Raw genomic sequence first — 16865 nt, forward strand, 5'->3', positions numbered from 1 at the left:
CACCCCGGCCCAGGGCCCCCCACCCCGCAGCCCCCCGAGAGCCCAGCTGGCCTTCTCCAGGCCCCACCCTGCCTCTCCACGCCTCATCCTCCTGCTGCTGAGCCACTCACCCGCCGGCCGGGGAGGAGCGGGGCCGGCAGCAGAGCCCAGACCCGCTGTTAACAGGGCAGAGCGACTCCCACTTCACGCCTCTATCCAGGGAAAGAGAGGGAACAAAACTGTTTCTTAAAACCTCTTCCAGAAAACAGGCAAAAGCGTTGTGCAACAGAGGCTTATGCAGAATTACGGACAGGTGGCAGAGGGGACAGCTGGTTCCCGTGAGACCAGGCAGGGTCTGGGAGAAGGAAGTAGGGTGAAGAGGCTGTGATACTGTGTGGTTGTTGCCTGCTGATCTAGCCTGAATAGTTATACACCGAGGAGTGCCTGAGAGTCTTCAGCAATTGACAGTCGTCAACTTCAGCATGGCGGTCAGCTGGATCAATGTGGGCATGCCCAGAGTTACTGCATGGTGGATCACTCAGTTCTTACATATTGACAAGGGAAATTGCCATAGGAGACATCCGGGCTTCCCTGAGGGTATGAGGCACGGTGTGTGGGAACCAAGATTCTGGAACTCCAAGTTCAGGATGAGGGCTGCCGGGGGTTGTAAGTAACTAAGTCGCCTTCCTTCCTAGATTCCTCACCTCCTGCCACGTGGCTTTTCAGGTCCTCCCAGCCAAAGCCACTCACTCTGGGCCAACCTGTCCCCAGCTGACCTGCCAGCTCTGGGGACTCAAGAGCAAGTCCAGCCCTCATCAGCCAAAGGTGACTCGGGTCAGCAGCCGCCCAGGGCTGGAAGCCCCTGCAGGTGGAGATGTTTGTTACACAGCACTGTTGTGGTGACTGCTGACTGATACATGAGCCATGTGACGTGGCGGCACCAGTGCCCGGAGCAGCTAATGCGTGTTTGCTGAGTGTCTTGGCTCTGCCCTCCCCGTCCCTCACCTGCCGACACCTGTCTTTCCTTCAGAGCTCGGCTCCAGGGTCTCTTCTCCGCTGCCCCCCTCCCACCTACAGAACCAGCGGCTCCCACCTCCACGCCCTGGGGCCCGGGGGGCTCTGAGCTCCTCAGGGATGCACCCACTGGACGGTCAATAATCTGAGTGGACTGAGGAGAGGGAACGTGGAGGAACTCCTGGAGGGCGCTTCCCGCCCAGCTCCTTCCTCTGTCTCTGCTACTCTCCCCCATGAGGCCCCTCTGCCTCCCCCAGGCCCACAGCCAGGGCTGAGCCCAGGAGGCCAAGGGAACCTTCCCGCCTGAAGCGGCTCTCCTCAGGTGTCTGCCAGCTGTGACAGGAAGCTCAAGGCCCAAGGTGGCTTGGGGGAGGGGCACATGGTCGGGTCCCTCCAGGGAGTTGCCCAGCTGCCTTCCGGATGGACTGCAAGGGGGGTCAGCTCCACAAGGGGAGGCGGATCCTAGGCCAAGGGAACAGGTGGAGCAAAGGCCCCGCGGCAGGAGAGGAGCAGAACGGAGCCAGGGAAAGGTGGTGTGACGATGGGACAGTCAAGGGACAGGCAGGCCGTGGCCTGTAGCACTTTTTTTTGGACAGTCTCGCCATCCTGCCAGGCCGATCTCAAGCGATCCTCCTGCCTCAGCCTCCTGAGTGGCTGGGCTCCAGGGGCACGCCAGGGCACCCTGTGTGGGTGGTACAGGCTGATTCCTGAGTGAGGGGGCCCTGGAGGGTTCTGGGCAGGGCTTTGCCAGGCCAGGGATGGAGGAGGGCTCCTGCTGCCAGCTAGGCACCAGCCACAGAGCCGCGTCCCCAGCCCTGGGACTCCTGCTCCAGAGGACCCCGGCTGGTGGGAGCCTGAGCTGTGGCCTGGGGAGATCTGAAGACCCAGGGGAGGCAGGAGTGTGGGCAGGAGGTGGCTGGTGGGGGGACAGTGGGAAGGAGAGGGTGGACGGCCCCCACAGCTCCGTGATGCGCACGGTGCTCTGGCTTCGCTGCGTTTCCCCCTCCCAGGGCACTCTCAAAGACCACACTTCCCAGCATCCCTTGCAGCTGGTTGGGGCCATGTGACTACTCCTGACCAATGGGCTTTAGGCAGAGATGTCTATGCGCCAGGCCCTCCATCACATCCCGTCTGAGCGTATGAGTCTCCTAACTGCTGCTGTAACAACAGGTTTGGAAGGACCCAAAATTATTACCTTGGCATTCTGGAGTCGGAAGCCTGATGTTATCTTAGGGGATACGGGGTTGGCAGGGCTGGTTGCTTCTGGAGGTGCTAGTGAGAATCGGTCCCCCTGCCCTTCCCGGTTGTGAGAGTCCAACTGCAGTGTGGGCTTGGTGGCCCCTCTCTGATGTCATCCCCTCACTCTGCCTCCTTCTCGTGAGGACCTTGTAATCTCACGGGGCCCTGGGTGATCCGGATTCTATTTGCACCTTAAAATTCTTCACTTGATCATATCAGCACAGCCCCTTTGCCATGGAAGGTGACGTAGTCTCAGGCTCTGGGGATTGGGACAGGGACACCTTTGGGACCTCATTAGTCTGTCTGCCACAGTGATCCTCAGCCCCCTGCCCTGCCTGGTCAGCCTAGGGGCCTCGTGTTCCAGAATCTAGCCTGGGGTGGAAGGGGCCACTGCCTTTCTGTGAGCCCAAACTATTCTCTGCGTGGTAAGGGCACAGCGTGTCCCTGCCGCGTGGCCTGGCCTGTCCCCATGGAGGCAGCTTCCCACGGTCTCCCTGTTGCTCTGAAGCCTTGGCCACGGCTGGGAGAGGTCAGACCCTCCCCAGGACCCCCTGCCTCCTGAGCCGAGAGGTGAACGACGTGGGGACTCTCGTGGTTGAGCAGAGGGCTCTGGGAAACTACCCCTGGGGTGACTGGGGGTGGCCGTGGCCCTGGGCTGTGCTCTGGCTAAGCAGTGTTCTCGGTCACCACAGCCAAGGCCTAGGACGCGCTTGCTGGCTTGTGCTTCTAGAGCTCAGGCGGTGGACGTTCCCAGGTGTTAAAGGCTGGGTCCCAGGGTGGCCTGGGAGGTGGTGGGACATTTAGTAAGGACAGGGGAGGTCCTCAGGTCGGGGCGTGCCCTGGAGGGGATGGTGGGGCCCTGCCCCTTCCCGTTCCTCTAGTTGACCTTCTTCAGGACACAGGAGGTTCTGCTCTGCCACGCGCTCCGACTGCGAAGGCCTGGATGGGAATCTTCAGAACCATGAACCCCAAAACCTTTTCTCTTTATAAGTCAATGATCTCGGGTATTTTGTTAGAGTCATGGGGAGCTGACACGCCTGGGCTCCAGAACAAACGCCCGTGGAACAAAGAAATGTGTGGGGGAGACCTGAGCCCACCTGCTCTGGAGGCCACCAGGTGGCCTGCTGTCTGAAGCAGAGCTGCCCAGCTGGGCCCAGCCCAGTCAGCTGAGCCACTCCAACAGCACGTGATCATGAACACATGCTGCGCGCCACTGAGATTTGGGTTGGCTTGTTACGCAGCATTATTTGAGCCATGGCTGACGATTACACTGAGACCTGAGGGATCTTGGGGTTTCTGAGCATCTCTGGCCACTTCCCACACCTGGCTGTAAGGATCTGGGTGACAGAATGGCCACATGTCCACCCTCCATCAGGGAGGTCCATATCCTTTGTGCCTGTCCCCGTTCGGGGTGACAGCAGGTGCCCGTTGCTGCTACCGAGCAGAGGAAGAAGGCAGCGCCACGCACCAAGGTGGGGAAAGTGTCTGTTTTAATTAAACCGATTGAAGAAGCCAAGACACAGACAGAGAGAGACCAGGAACAAGACTGGAAATAGTTTAGAAAAGGGATGAAAACGATGCGGGTGTCAGTGCCGGGTGGCCTCGGGGCGGCCGCGGCCTCACGTCAGCTCCAGGGCCACTGTCAGGGCGAGCACCAAGGCGAGCCGGACACCAGCAGGGCCAGAAGCAGAACCTGCGGAGGCGGGCGGCAGGTCAGAGTCTGCAGACCTGGGGGGGTCCGTGGGGGGCACGGCAGGGAGCCGCCCAGGTCCCCCGCCAAGACGCTGGATTGGGATCAGGGCGAACGGGGTCCAGGTCAGCTCTGCCGGCCACCCGCCCCTCCGCCTGGGCCCGTCCCCACCCAGGCCTGCGGGGCTGCAGCCAGGCTTCCGGGCAGCTCTCGGGACCGCAGAGGGGCTGGGGGTGGGGGCGGGCCTGGGAGCCGTGTCTGGGTCCCTTGGGGTGCTTTTCAAGTTGGGGGGTGCAGCCGAGGGAGGAGGTGTCCTGTGGAGTCACTCGGGCCCCAAACAGCCTCATGGTCACCGCTGGACACATGCCCTTGGGGTCGGGGTGCTGAGTGCCCTGGGCTCAGCATGGATCATGAAGGGGACACACTTGGCTCCCCAAATCCTAGCCGGCTACCTGGGGATCCCAGGGCCCCCTTTACTGCCTCAGGGCCCCTCTCTGACCACTCTTGACCCTCTGCCCAGCTCGAGGGCGAGGACCATCACGGGGACCAGAGCTTCCCGGGACCTCGAGGGTCCTCGTGTCTAAGCAGGGAGCCCTAGCAGGGGCCTTACCGTTGGAGTCCTCCGTTCCTCTGGGAATATTTGGGTTTTCTGTTGGAGAGAAAGAGAAAGAGGCCGAGAGAGGGGCTGGCCCCCGGAACTCAGAGGGAGACCCTTGTGCAGCTCCCGTGTGGAGGGACAGGCAGCCTCCCGCCCTCTCTGTGGCCCTGTGACATCAGCCCATTGTGCAGATGAGGCGCCGGGGGAGGTGGGCAGGCGGCCCCGGTCCAGTGGCAGAGCTGGGGCTAAGCCAGGGGCTCTGACCACTGGGACACACTGCCTCTCGGGGGTGGGCACCTTCTCAGGGCAAATTCAGAGGACGTGGCCCCTGCTGCTCCCTCCTCTGGGGACAGCCCTGAGATGGAGGCCGTCCCCTGGGGCAGCCCCGGGGTCCCCAGCTGAGGCCACGTACCGAACACGATGAGCCGCGTGTGGGTGTCGGTGGCGCCCAGAGGGTTCTGGGCCGTGCAGCGGTACATGGAGCCATTGAGCTCGGCCGGGACCCGCTCCAGCACCAGCTCCTTCCCTGCGAACTCGGTGCTGCCGTCCAGGAGGCGGCTCCCCACCCGCGTCCACGTGAACATGGGCTCCGGGAAGACTTCGTTCTGTTGGCCGGAGCAGGGGACAGTGGGGTCACGGGAGGAGCCACCGTGTCAGGGCCAGCAGGGTCCGAGGCAGGCCTGGCCAGGGCCGCCCACCGTCCACTCCTGTCCCCAACCCAGGAGGACAGAGCATCTCCCCTCGTGGTAGCTAATTCTGCCGCTGACCACACTGGGACACTGTGGCCAGCTGGCGGTGGCCCTCGGGCAAGGAAGGGAGCAGGAAAGGGTCACCAGGAAGGCTGGGGCCCTGGGAGTGTCCTCCCACCTGTCCCCCCTCGGGCTCAGAAAGAGGCTGACCTGGAATCCGTGGACCAGAATCCTCACCGTGTCCCCGACCCTGGCTCGGCTAGGTGTCATCACGATTTTGGGTCCTTTGGGGGCAACTGTAGGGAGAGGAAGGTCAGGTCAGGAGGTATGTGGCGGGCAGTGGGGGGACCAGCAAGGAAAAGAGGCCACAGCACGCGGGAGGGAAGGCTCTGGCCGCAGTCGGCACCCCTGGGGTCGGCTGCTTCCCAGCCGGGCCTGCTGCCCCCTCGTCCAGCCACCGACAGACCTGCCCGGGACCTGGGGACTCAGTGGGACAGGACACGGTCCTTGCCCTGTAGGGCTCACTCCTCAGTGGGAGAAAGACGGGCAGCCGGCCAGTACGAACCTGAGGGACTCAGGCAGAGTCGGGGTGGGACTCAGGTGGGCAACCCGGCCACTCACGGGGAGCCTGTTCCCGAGCCAGGCCACCCGAGCCATCCAGCGCCCACTCGCTCGAAACCCTGGGGAGGCGGGTTCTGCCATTAGTGTCCCCAGTGTCCGGTTCTGTTCACTGAGGCCCAGAGAGTCACAGAGGGACTGGCCAGAGGTCACAGAGTGAGGAAGGGTGGGACCCTGACCCAGTCTCCCGACTCCTGATCCAGGGCTCTGTCCTGCAGGGCAACCGTCCCGTGGTTCTCTGGAATCCCAGGGTGAGGGCGCCCAGGCAGGGACACCAAGGCTTTCCAGGGAGCAGGCAAGGACACAGTGGAAACGCGGCTTCCACTCTGTACCAGGAGACGCCCCCAGCGCCCTCAGAAGCCCACGCCAGCCGGGATTCGACCCGAGGCGCCGAGAGGCAGAGGGTGCTGTCCTCAGAGGAGGCCGTCAGGGAAGGTTCCAGGTGGACAGAGCGGCCAGCGCAGGGCCCCAGGGCTGGCCAGGGAGGCAGCCCCGGCGGGATGCGCCTGCTCAGCTTCCAGGGCCCGCGGACGGCGCCGGGCTGGGCAGTGGGAGGAAGCTTTGTCCCTGGCCTGGGGGGCCCTGGGGGGCCCCGGGTGGCCGCAGCTGCCCTGGCTGCTCCCTGCGCCGTCCTCCCCCAGTGCTCGGAGCGGAAGTCTCGCAGCTGGCACACGTGGGTGGCTCCCCGGCAGGAAGGTGGGTGCCTGCTGCTGCCTCGGCCAGCTGTGCGGGGGCGTTCCGGAGTGTTCTGTGGCCCTTGGGTGCGTCACTCCAGGGGGCCTTCCCAAACGAGCTGTGGGGACCGTTGCCGTGACCCTCCCCGCACCCGCCCGCGGCCCTGGAGATGGTGGGCTGGGCAGCGAGCTTTTCCTCCTTTCTTTTTTTCCGTGGTCCTGGGCAGGGGACCCAGGGCCTGGGGCAGGCTGGGCCAGCGCTGCGTCCGCCTCAGGGACACCAAGCGCCCGGCCCTTCCTGCGCCCGCTGTGCCTGACTCCTGTTCACCTCTGGCCTCTCGAGATCGTCCCCAAGAGGAACCCAAGGCTTGGCCAGCCCCAGCCACCCCTGGCCTTCTCTCCTCCTTCTTAGGTGCCGCCTGGGTGGGGGGCAAATGGGAAGCCCCTGGGGGTGGGATCTGGGTGCTGCGGGAAGCACTGTCGGCTGCGGCCAGCAGAGGGCGCCCCACAGGAGAAGGCGGCACCCAGGGGACAGGCAGCGGCCCCCTCCCAGCTCAGGCTCCTCGCCGCCCAGCTCTCCAGAGGCCACGCCTCCTTCCTGCTGGCCCGGACAGCACAGGGACTCCGTCTATGCGCTGCCCCACAGGCGCTAGACTCCGACGTCCGACTCGCACCCAGGCCAGTGCGTACGAGGCAGGTGGCCACGAACCCATCTGACGCGCTCCGGGCTGTCAAAGCCTGCCCCTTGGCTGCTTCTAGAACCCCACCCGGAGAGCGCCCCGAAGGCAGGGCCTCGGTCTCCTGAGGTTTACTCCTCTCAGACCCTGGACACGCAGGAAGAGCAGAGCCCAGAGACCCCGGATCCAGGCCTCCCCTCTCCTCTGGCTGCAGGACCTGGTAAGTAGTTCCACCTGTCCCCCACCCCTGAGTGGGGAGCATAGGCCACGCCGGCTTAAGAAATGCCCCCAAATGAAGTGGGGAGGGAGACAGGGGCACAGTGCCAGGTGTAAAGAAGTGACTCCACCCCAGGGAAATGCAAAAGCCCTGATCAGATAAGCACCCTCCTCTCTCCCCAGCACCCTGATGCAGCACTATGAAGTCCACAGGAAGGTTCTTCTAGGCTTCCCCAGGAATTTGGGGTGTTCATTAAGATAGCCACTCATCCACCCACCCATCCGTCCATCTATCCATCCACCCATCCACCCACTATCCACCATCCATCCACAAACCTGCCCATCTATCCACCTATGCAATCCAATCCATCCATCCACAAACCTGCCCATCTATCCACCTATGCAATCCATCCATCCATCCACAAACCTGCCCATCTATCCACCTATGCAATCCATCCATCCATCTATCCATTCACCACCCATCAATAAACCTACCTATTTAACCTCCTATCCAATCCACCATCCATCCATCCATCCACTCACCCACCCACCATCCATCCATTCTTCCATCCATCCATCCACAAACCTACACATCCACCCAACTGTCTACCCACAAATCTAGCAATCTGCTCAGCCACCCATTCATTCATCTGCTCCATCCATCTAATTATTTATTGTACACCTAATTTGCATGAGTTACTACGCAGGGCAATGTTGGGGATGCAGTGATTAATAACAATGGCAGTTTATATTCACTGAATACATCTTCCATCTGTCACTAGGCTACACACTCTGTTTGTACTGCCTTACTTAATCTTCACAACAACCCAGAGAAGTATTAGCCAACTAATTATTCAACTAGTGTTTCAGTAATATGTTGGGTTTTTTCTGAGCCCTGCACCATATGAACACAGCAAATTAAAGACCTGCCCATTCGCAACTCAAATCTCAGTAGGGAGTTTGGACTAGAAAGAAATACAGACTACACTCTGAGATGAGTGTCACTCCAGGAGACAAAGTCAGCATGGGGGGTGGAAGGGCTGGGAGGAAGAGGCTGTTAGGGACAGTGGAGGCTCAGAGGGAGGAATTGAGAGTGTCTGGGGTAAGATTATTCCAGGAAGGAAGGAAAGCCAGAGGCTCAGAGCAGAACTGTTGCTCATGGCATGGAGGGCTTTCTGTCTTTGAAAGAAACTCCGGGTTTTCCTAGGGAGTAGTACTATCTGATAGTCCCAGAAATGCAGGAGGGTTGTGATTGTTCTGTCTCCTTGTCAACACTTGGTATTGTCAGTTTTTAAAATTTAGCCAGTTTGGCTGGGCGTGTGGCTTGGGGGCACAGTGATTGCCTAGTAAGCACAAGGGTCTGGGTTCCATCCTCAGCACTCCAAAATAAAATAAAACAAAAGCACAGTCTCAGAGGTGGGTTTGAGTGTGGCTCATTCAGGCAAGAATAGGAGGCCATGGGGCTGGAGCAGGTGGATTGAAGGAAGAGTTATAGAAAAGCACCTTGGAGCTGGGATTTGGGTTGGAGGTAATGGCGGCCAGGTGGACTGGGTCTCCCCTCCTTCTTCAGACATTTCTAAGTTGTGATAGAAATCTACCTGTCAGGAAGGGCTCTGTTCTGAAGTGCACAATCTGATAAACTCTGATACGGGGAATGGGCGTAACCACCATCCTGAGCAAGCTCTAGAATGTTCCCGTCTCTCCTGAGGGTGCCTTCTTTCCTGTCCAACTCCACTCTCCAGGGGTAACTGCTGTTCCATTTCTCTCCACAGCGATGTGTTTCCCTGTTCTAGAACTTCACAGAAATGAATTCGCACAGCGAGCACTTTTCATCATCTAATTTCTTTTGCTTAACATGATGTTAAACTCCATCATGGTTGGTTCTGAAGCTCATTTATTTGAAATGATGAAAATTTGTTTATCTGTCTTGCTAACCAAGGGCATTTGAATTATTGTTTTTTTTTTTTTTTTTTTTTTTGTTGTTGGAGCACAAATAAATCTGCAGTGAACATTCAGGTCCAAATCTCTGGGGACATATTTTTCATTTCTCTGGGATCAATTCTTCAGAGCAGAACTGTTGCTCGAGGCGTGGAGGGCTTTCTGTCTTTGAAAGAAACTCTGGATTTTCCTAGGGGGTAGTATTATTCGATAGTCCCAGCAATGCAGGAGGGTTCTTGTGGTTCTGTCTCCTTGTCAACATTTGGTATTGTCAGTTTTTAAAATTTAGCCAGTTTGGCTGGGCATGTGGCTAGGGGACACAGTGCTTACCTAGTAAGCACAAGGGTCTGGGTTCCATCCTCAGCACTCCAAAATAAAATAAAATGATTAAAAAGATTTTTTTTAGCCAGACTAATGGTTGTATAATACTCTCACTGAAGTTTTGTGGTTTTTTTTTTTTTTTTTGTACCAGGTATTGAACTCAGGGCACTCAACCCCTGAGCCCCACCCCCAGCCCTATTTTGTGTTTTATTTAAAGACAGAGCCTCACTGAGTTATTTACCACCTTGCTGTTGCTGAGGCTGGCTTTGAACTTGCTATCCTCCTGTCTCAGCCTCCCAAGTCTCTGGGATGACAGGCCTGTGCCACGGCGCCAGGCTTCTCATTGAAGTTTTAATCTTCATTTCCCGGACGCACCACGCACACAACTTTTTGTATATTTATTGGCCATCTGCAAGTTTTTACTTAAAAAGTGTGCTGTCTCCTGGGTCTGAATGCTTTGTCAGGTGTGTACTGAGAGTTTTCTCTCTCATTCTGTAGTTTGCTTTGTGATTTTCTTAAAGGGGTCTTCTTGTAAGCAGATTTGAATTTTGATTCCGTCCAACCAACCTATCTTCCATTTTTCGGGGGGTGTTTTTGTGACTGCTCTGGGGGTTCCCTGCTACCCCAATGTCGTGAAGACCTTTTCCAGTTCTGTTCCAGAAGCTTCGTGATGCCGGCTTCGCACTTGGGTCCGTCATTCATTTCAGATTAACTCGTGTGTGTGTGTGGGGAGGCGGGAGTCCAGGCCCGATTCTCCCTCTGCGTGTTCAGGAGCTCCAGGGCCATTCCTTAAAAAAGAGACTCCTCTGGCCTTACTCCGTAGCCCCAGGGCCTTTGTCAAAAATCAGTTGACTCTCACTCGTGGCCTACTTCGATTCTGCTCTATCAATCTTTGCTTCATTGGAGGTGGGGCCAGGTGGACCTGTGAGTCATGATCTGATTCGTGTTTTAAGTAGATCAGGCGGGGTGCAGAATGGGATGGGGCCAAAGTGGAAGCAGAAAGCCAACGTGGAGGTGATTGTGACTCCAGGTGTGAACTGAGTGTGCTTAGGGTGGCCAAGGGGGGTGGGCAGCAGGGGCGAGGCTGGGAGCAGGGGCGTGGCTGGGAGGAGAGGGGGGCTGAGAGAAGGGGTGGGGCTTGGAGTGGGCGGGGCTGGGGATCAGGGGCGTGGCTGGGAGAATAGGCGGGGCTGGGAGCAGGGATGGGGCTGGGGGAAGGGGCGGGGCTGGGATATGTGGTGGGGTGGACGGGCCAGGGCTGGACAACTTTGGACGTGGGATACGCGAAGAGTGGGCGTGCGGGTGGTCCCGAGGCCTCTGGCTTGATCTCTGGGAAGAATGTGATGCCATCCACCAAGATGGGTTCCAGGCACCATCAGGCACAGTGATCCAGGTCACTTGGCAGCGCCCATGCCAGCAGGACAAGGGTGCAGAGGGGTCCTTCCAGCTGGAAGGCCTGGAGGAGGCTTTCTGGAGCGGGTGGCATTTGAACTGTGGGCAACCTGCCTGGCGGGGAGGGAACGGCAAGAGGGAGGTCCACGGCAGGAGACCAGCCCAGGCCCTTAGTGGACTGACCTTCAAAGTCCTTGCCAGATGCTTGGGTTCTGTGCCCCCAGGTCATCTCCTCCACCGCACTGTCTCGCCCAGAGTGTGAGTGCCTGGTGGTGCAAGGTGAGCTCACTCACCCCCAGCTCCCCGCAGGCCGCTGCTCCCGCCCACTGGCTCTGAACATCCTCAGGGCCGCCAGGTGGGTGGGGCGCACAGTGGTGGAGAAGGTGGGCTCCGGAGGCTGACACCTTGGCTGGCTGATGTAGGGATAGTCACTCTAAGCCCAGGCCCCTCACCTATGAGACAACAGGGCCACAGCTCGGTGACAAGGGTACCTGGCCAGGGAGCTCTTGCAGCCTGGTCCTGCAGTTCCCATCCTGCTCCCCATCGGACAGTCGGGACACTGAGGCTCAGAGGCCTGGGACTGGGGAAGCCACCCAGGGCCATCTTTATCCACTCCCCCAAGTGAGCCCCTTTGCCTGGTGGCTCTGCTGTGCCCCCGGTTGCCACTTCCCCAGGTGCACAGATGTGGCAGCTTCTGTCCACTGCCTGTGAAGGGGCTTTCTTCCCCTCACTGTGTGCTGGGTGTGGTGACAACAGCGATGGCGCCAGGTAAGGGAGCGCCTGGGGTGGGGCAGGCAGGTGCCCCGCTGTGGCCTGGGGGGACACTGAGCTGACCTGAAGTCTTGTCTGCTCTTTCTCTTTCTTGGTGGGTGGGGCCAGGGAGCCAGGTCTCAGGAAGTGCAGGCTTCCCCCGGAACCCAGGCAGGGGTGGCTCCGATGGACAGGTGGCCAGATGATGGCTGCCCACCCCCTGCCTGGGCCAGAGGGATTGTGGGAAAGAGGGAGGGGCCAGAGGGGGGAGGGCTGACCAGTGGGAGGGGCTGGGCAGGCTCTGGGTTGAAAAGACCCCAGTCCCAAGCACAGGGCTGGCCCTGCAGAGCCCCTGAGATGCCTCTGTGGAGTACCACAGTCCTTGGTCCCCAGGAGGTGGGGCCTGCGTCACATGGACGCCGCAGGAGGCAGAGGGAGAGCTCAGGGCAGACACTGTCTGCCTTTGACCCTCCCCTCCCTTGGACCCTCGAGTGGTCTCCGGCCTGTGACGCGGATGCTCACACTGTCAGCCTCACTGGCTTCCCAAGAGCAGCCAGTGAGTTAGCACCAGAAAAGCGACCGTCCTGCACACAGTAGGTGTTCAGTAAAGGTGTTTTGGAGGTGGAGGTGTTACCCTTACTGTTTTCTGTATGGGCAGGTGGCCTGTGGAAACCAAAAGGCCATTTTAAAGGGCCCTCAGGGAACCAGCCTCACAGCCAGCCAAGGGCACATGGCCCGGGGCTGGTGACATCAGTGGCTGGCGCTGTGGGGGTGAGGAAAGCAATAGACCAGGTTCAGTATCCCAGCTCTGCTAATATGAGCAAGTGACTCGGGTCCTGGAGCCCAACCCAAGCCCCGGTTTTGCTCATCTGTAAAATGGGAACACGTGGCAAACTCGAGCTTGCGAGAATCTAAGGGGGTGGTCCCTGCAAATGTGCTGGCACACAGGAAGTGACAAGGCACATGAATCCTCTCCCTCGGTGGCTGATGTTGAGGAGGTGTCGGTGGGCCAGCGAGAAACAGAAACACACAGGCTGTGCAGTCCCACCATCTTGATCACTGCTTTCTGTCCTTGTCATGAGGGGCCTGGGCTGTCCCTGACTGCTACAGGCCACTCAGGTGACAACCCAGGTATCTTGGGCTCAGGGAAGAGCTGCTGTGTGCTGTAGATCAGGTTCAAGGGACAGAAGCTGAAAGGACCTGCGTAGGTCATGTGTCCACCCCTGCCCCCGTCCTCCCAGTCCACACAAACCCTGGCCGTAGGCGGCAGGCGTTTCTGGTGGGGAAGTCCCACATGTCCCCTCGGGCCTGCTCTGACTCGGCTGGGACAGGGCACAGGAGGAGCAGTCTGTTCCTGAGAGCTGCTGTGGGGGTTCCCAGCTGGGCTCTGGAGGAGGCGGAGGCACACACAGGCAGGGGTCGGGTCCCAGGGCTGAAGTGGCCCTGGACGTCCAGTTTCCAGTCAGGACCTGCCTGGTCCACAGCCACAGAGGTGGGGCCTTCCTTGCCCTTAAAAGTGCAAGCAGGAGTCACACCCTCCCCGGTCCTGTGTGTCCCCAATCCAGCCGAGAGGCTTCCTGTGACCTCCAGGAGGCCCGACCTCAGTCAGCAAGCCCACAGCCTCGCTCACACTGTCCCCTGAGCCCACGGGCCTCTCGTTTGATCCAGAAAACCTCCGGTCACCTCCCATGCTCCTGACTGCAATCTAGACACCTTCACCGACCTTGCTGTGACCTTCCTGGCCTCTTGTGACGCTGACCCTATCCAGCCGGCTCGATGACCTCAGAGGGTCCTGCCTCACCCCAGCAAACGCCCCAGCTTCCGGGAACCTCCCATTTCCTCCCCCCCCTCCACCTTCAGGCCGCCCAGGGACACTCTTCCCGAGGCCACCACCACCCAGCTCTGCAGGGGGTCTGTGGCAGGGTCCTGCCCAGCCTTACCCAGCGTGACCTCTGCCTGCATGGGCATGGACAGCGCCGGGTGCTTGACCTCGCAGCTGAAGAGGGCCTCGTTGTCGATCTGCGGGTTGAGCGTCCAGGTGAGCAGGGCGCGCACCTCCACGGTGCCGTCGCTGCCGGGGCTGCGGCTGTGGTGCAGGAAGTACACGGGCTCGTTGCCCTGCACCCAGCGCGGGAACTCGCGGCTCACGACTGTCTCTGGGATGTTCTCGGTGGTCGGCTGGAGGAGGAGGCTGGGATCTGGGGTCAGGCCGCGGGAGGGGCGCTCCGTGTAAGGACGGCCACCCCGGGTCTCCGCGTCCAGGAGGGAGAGTGACTTCTGCATCTTGGTTTCGTCCAAGTCACGGTGCAGGAGGCTGCGGAAGGGTCTGCTGTCCTGGAGGGGCCCAGAGCTGACGGACGGCGGCTCGGAGAGGGGCACTGCGTCGATGAGCTCCCCGTCCCGTTTGAAATAGACCTGAGATTGCCAGGAGGAGAGGAGGGAGGATTTCCTGTGAATGACCTTGACCTCGGGTGGGCTCTCAGAGGAACCTGCCGCGGTGCCGGGTCTCCCAGCGCCTGCTCCTCTGGGTGCTCGTGCAGATGGGCCTCCCAGGCCCTTCCCTCGGGCACCCCCAAGAAGATGAGCCAGATGGCACAGTGGGCCTGTGCTCCAGCCCTGGGGACAGAGCTCTGGGTCAGCTGGGGAGACCCCGGGTGTCAGTTTCCTCATCCGTCAGGAGGAATGTCTACATCGTGGGGCTGGTGGGATTCAAATCAATCTCCATAGGGAAATGGGCTTTGGAGGAGGGGGGGGGCTCCGGATGAGGGAGGCCGTCCTCCCCTTCCTCTGCGGATGGGGAATTGGAGTTTGGAGAGGCCGCATTTAATTTAATTTGCTGCCTTTTTATTTTGGTACATGCGCCCAGAGGCCTGCGGGGATTGGATGCATTTTTTAATAAATCAGATAGATAAATCGATAGGAGGCGGGGGGAGAGGAGGGCAGGGAGCCGTTTTCTGGGACACAGGTGGGGAGGGTGGGGGGGTGAATGCGGGATGCGGGGAGTCTGCAGAGAAGAGCCTCCGAGGCACATAATAGTCTGCTTCAGGGCTCTCCCCGCCCCCCTTTGCTTTTTTTTTTTATTATTTGAAAAGTGCTTCAAAAGCACGTTTGTAATTTATATCAAAGAATTTCTTTCAAGTTCTGACATCCCAGGCAAACGTAAGATGCCTGGAATGGGAAGAGGTGAGGAGCGAGAGGGAGAGAGAGACAGACAGACAGAGACAGGAAGAGACACAGACAGAGACACAGACAGACAGAGAGAGCCAGAGGGCGGAGACGCCCTTCCCCGGCAGCCCGGCCAGGTGGGGTCTCGGCACGGCCGGGTCTGTGAGAAGCCTTCCCTTGTTCCCTCTGGGAAAGGAATGTCTCTTTGGGTGGAAAAGACCAACTTCTCTGATTTTAGGGAGAGTGGACCTCTTTAGGGGGTCAGGGGAACATTTGGGGACGCGTCCTGCTTTCGACCTCTGGTGGCTTTAAAGCCGCCTTTTCTTCCGCTGTTTGTTGGAGACTACAGCTTGCCCCGGGCCCTGGCCCATGTCCCCGTCCCCCGTGCCTCTGCACCTGCTCCCTGGCCTGGCCTGGGCTTCTGCACACACTTACTACCCTGTCCTGAGCTACCTGGCCTTACTACCCTGTCCTGAGGTCTCCCTGGCCTCATGTCCTGGGTGGCGCTGGGCCAGATCCCCAGGTCCCAGCACTGGACCACGCCTGAGAGTCACTTCAGCCACCAGGGACCCTTCCCCTCCTCTTGCTAAACCCTCGCCGTGTTTGGAGCTTCTAGGGTCAAGAGCCAAAGTGTTAAAAATGTCAAAACGGGAGGGTCCTCGGCAGCCGTGGCTCAGTTTCCCTCCTGTGACCCCTGAGGTGCCACAGAGGGGCTCCGGGGGTCCAGGAGGGCGACTTGCCCTCCCTTCACTTTAAAAGTCGGACACACGGAGCTTCTGAGCCCTGCAAGGCAAGGTCAGGGTCAGCCGGGAAGCAGAGGTGGAGGGCTGCTCTCTGCTCAGGCTCCTCCCGGGGAACCAGGGCAGGCTGGGCGGCAGCTCCGTGGTGGGCAGGTCAGGGCCACCCTGCTCCTGCGAGGGGTCTCAAGATGCCGTGAGCTCGACCAGGGGCTCTTCGTGAGGCTGGCGTGGGTCTGATGAGGAGCTCCCCTTTCGGATCCCCTCCCTCCCTCCCTCCCTCCTCCCTCCCTCCTCCCTCCCTCCCTACCTCCTCCCTCCCTCCCTTCCATCTTCCTCTCCTCTCCTCCTTCTCTTCCATCTTTTCTCCCTCCCTTATGTGAGCCACGTGGGGTCCTGGGAAGAGCCCTGGACTTGAAGCTCAAGGGCAGGGACCTGGGTCCCAGCTCTGTCAGCACGTCTGGGGGACTTGGGCAAGCCCTTCCGCCCCTCCACCCTGCACACTGGTCTCCGTCCTGCAGCAGGGTGTGCTGGACCTGGGCCCCTGGGGACCTCTCTTGCCAGGACATTCTGGGATTCCAGCCCAGGAGGAGTGGGGGTCTCCACCTGGGCAGCCAGAGAGGCTCGGTGCCCCGGTGGGTGGGATGAGGGAGGGGACCCAGGCCACACCCTCGGTGGGCACAGAGGTGACATCTGCAGGTGGTCAGCAGGTGAGGAGGGCGGGGCCGCGGGGACACTCACCGTGGGCGCTGGCTTTCCCCCGGACACGATGCAGACCAACGTGAAGTTCTGAGCCTGGTAGCGGCTGAAGGGGGCAGGAGTGTCAGCGGCCACCACTTCAATGGAGGTGGGAGGAGCTGCCACAAGGAGACAGAGAGGGGGCTTGCTGGGGGCTGGCGGGGGTCCCGGGCTGGGGCTGGGGGAGGCAGTGTCCAGGCCTCCCAGGGCACACGGGCACCCACCAGGGGAGCTCGGGGTCCCTGTCCGGGAGCAGAGACCCAGGCCGGCAGGCAAGACACCAGGAGTCCAGAGGCCACCACCGTAAGTGCGTCAGGTCCCCAGGGGGTCACAGTGTGGAAAGGGGACGCTGGAGCTCTGCTGGAGAAGCCACACTGTGCTGCGATCTGAGGAGGCACAGGGGCTGAGGACAGCAGGACCAGGACACTAC

General features: G+C 60.1%; 1 protein-coding gene across 1 annotated transcript in view; it reads right to left on the reverse strand.

The window, feature by feature from the left end:
* Positions 1-3851: 3851 nt before the first annotated feature.
* Positions 3852-16865, reverse strand: part of Igsf21 (immunoglobin superfamily member 21) — a 163095-nt gene continuing 150081 nt past the window's right edge. The window contains exons 5-10 of the mRNA XM_026400855.2: positions 16439-16554; positions 13736-14210; positions 5420-5505; positions 4933-5125; positions 4533-4571; positions 3852-3925 (exon numbers count right to left, since the gene is read on the reverse strand). Of these exons, the coding sequence (XP_026256640.2) occupies positions 3852-3925; positions 4533-4571; positions 4933-5125; positions 5420-5505; positions 13736-14210; positions 16439-16554 (983 nt within the window). The remainder of the gene's footprint in view (positions 3926-4532; positions 4572-4932; positions 5126-5419; positions 5506-13735; positions 14211-16438; positions 16555-16865) is intronic.

Source organism: Urocitellus parryii (assembly GCF_045843805.1).
Source record: "Urocitellus parryii isolate mUroPar1 chromosome 11 unlocalized genomic scaffold, mUroPar1.hap1 SUPER_11_unloc_1, whole genome shotgun sequence".
Lineage (NCBI taxonomy): Eukaryota > Metazoa > Chordata > Mammalia > Rodentia > Sciuridae > Urocitellus > Urocitellus parryii.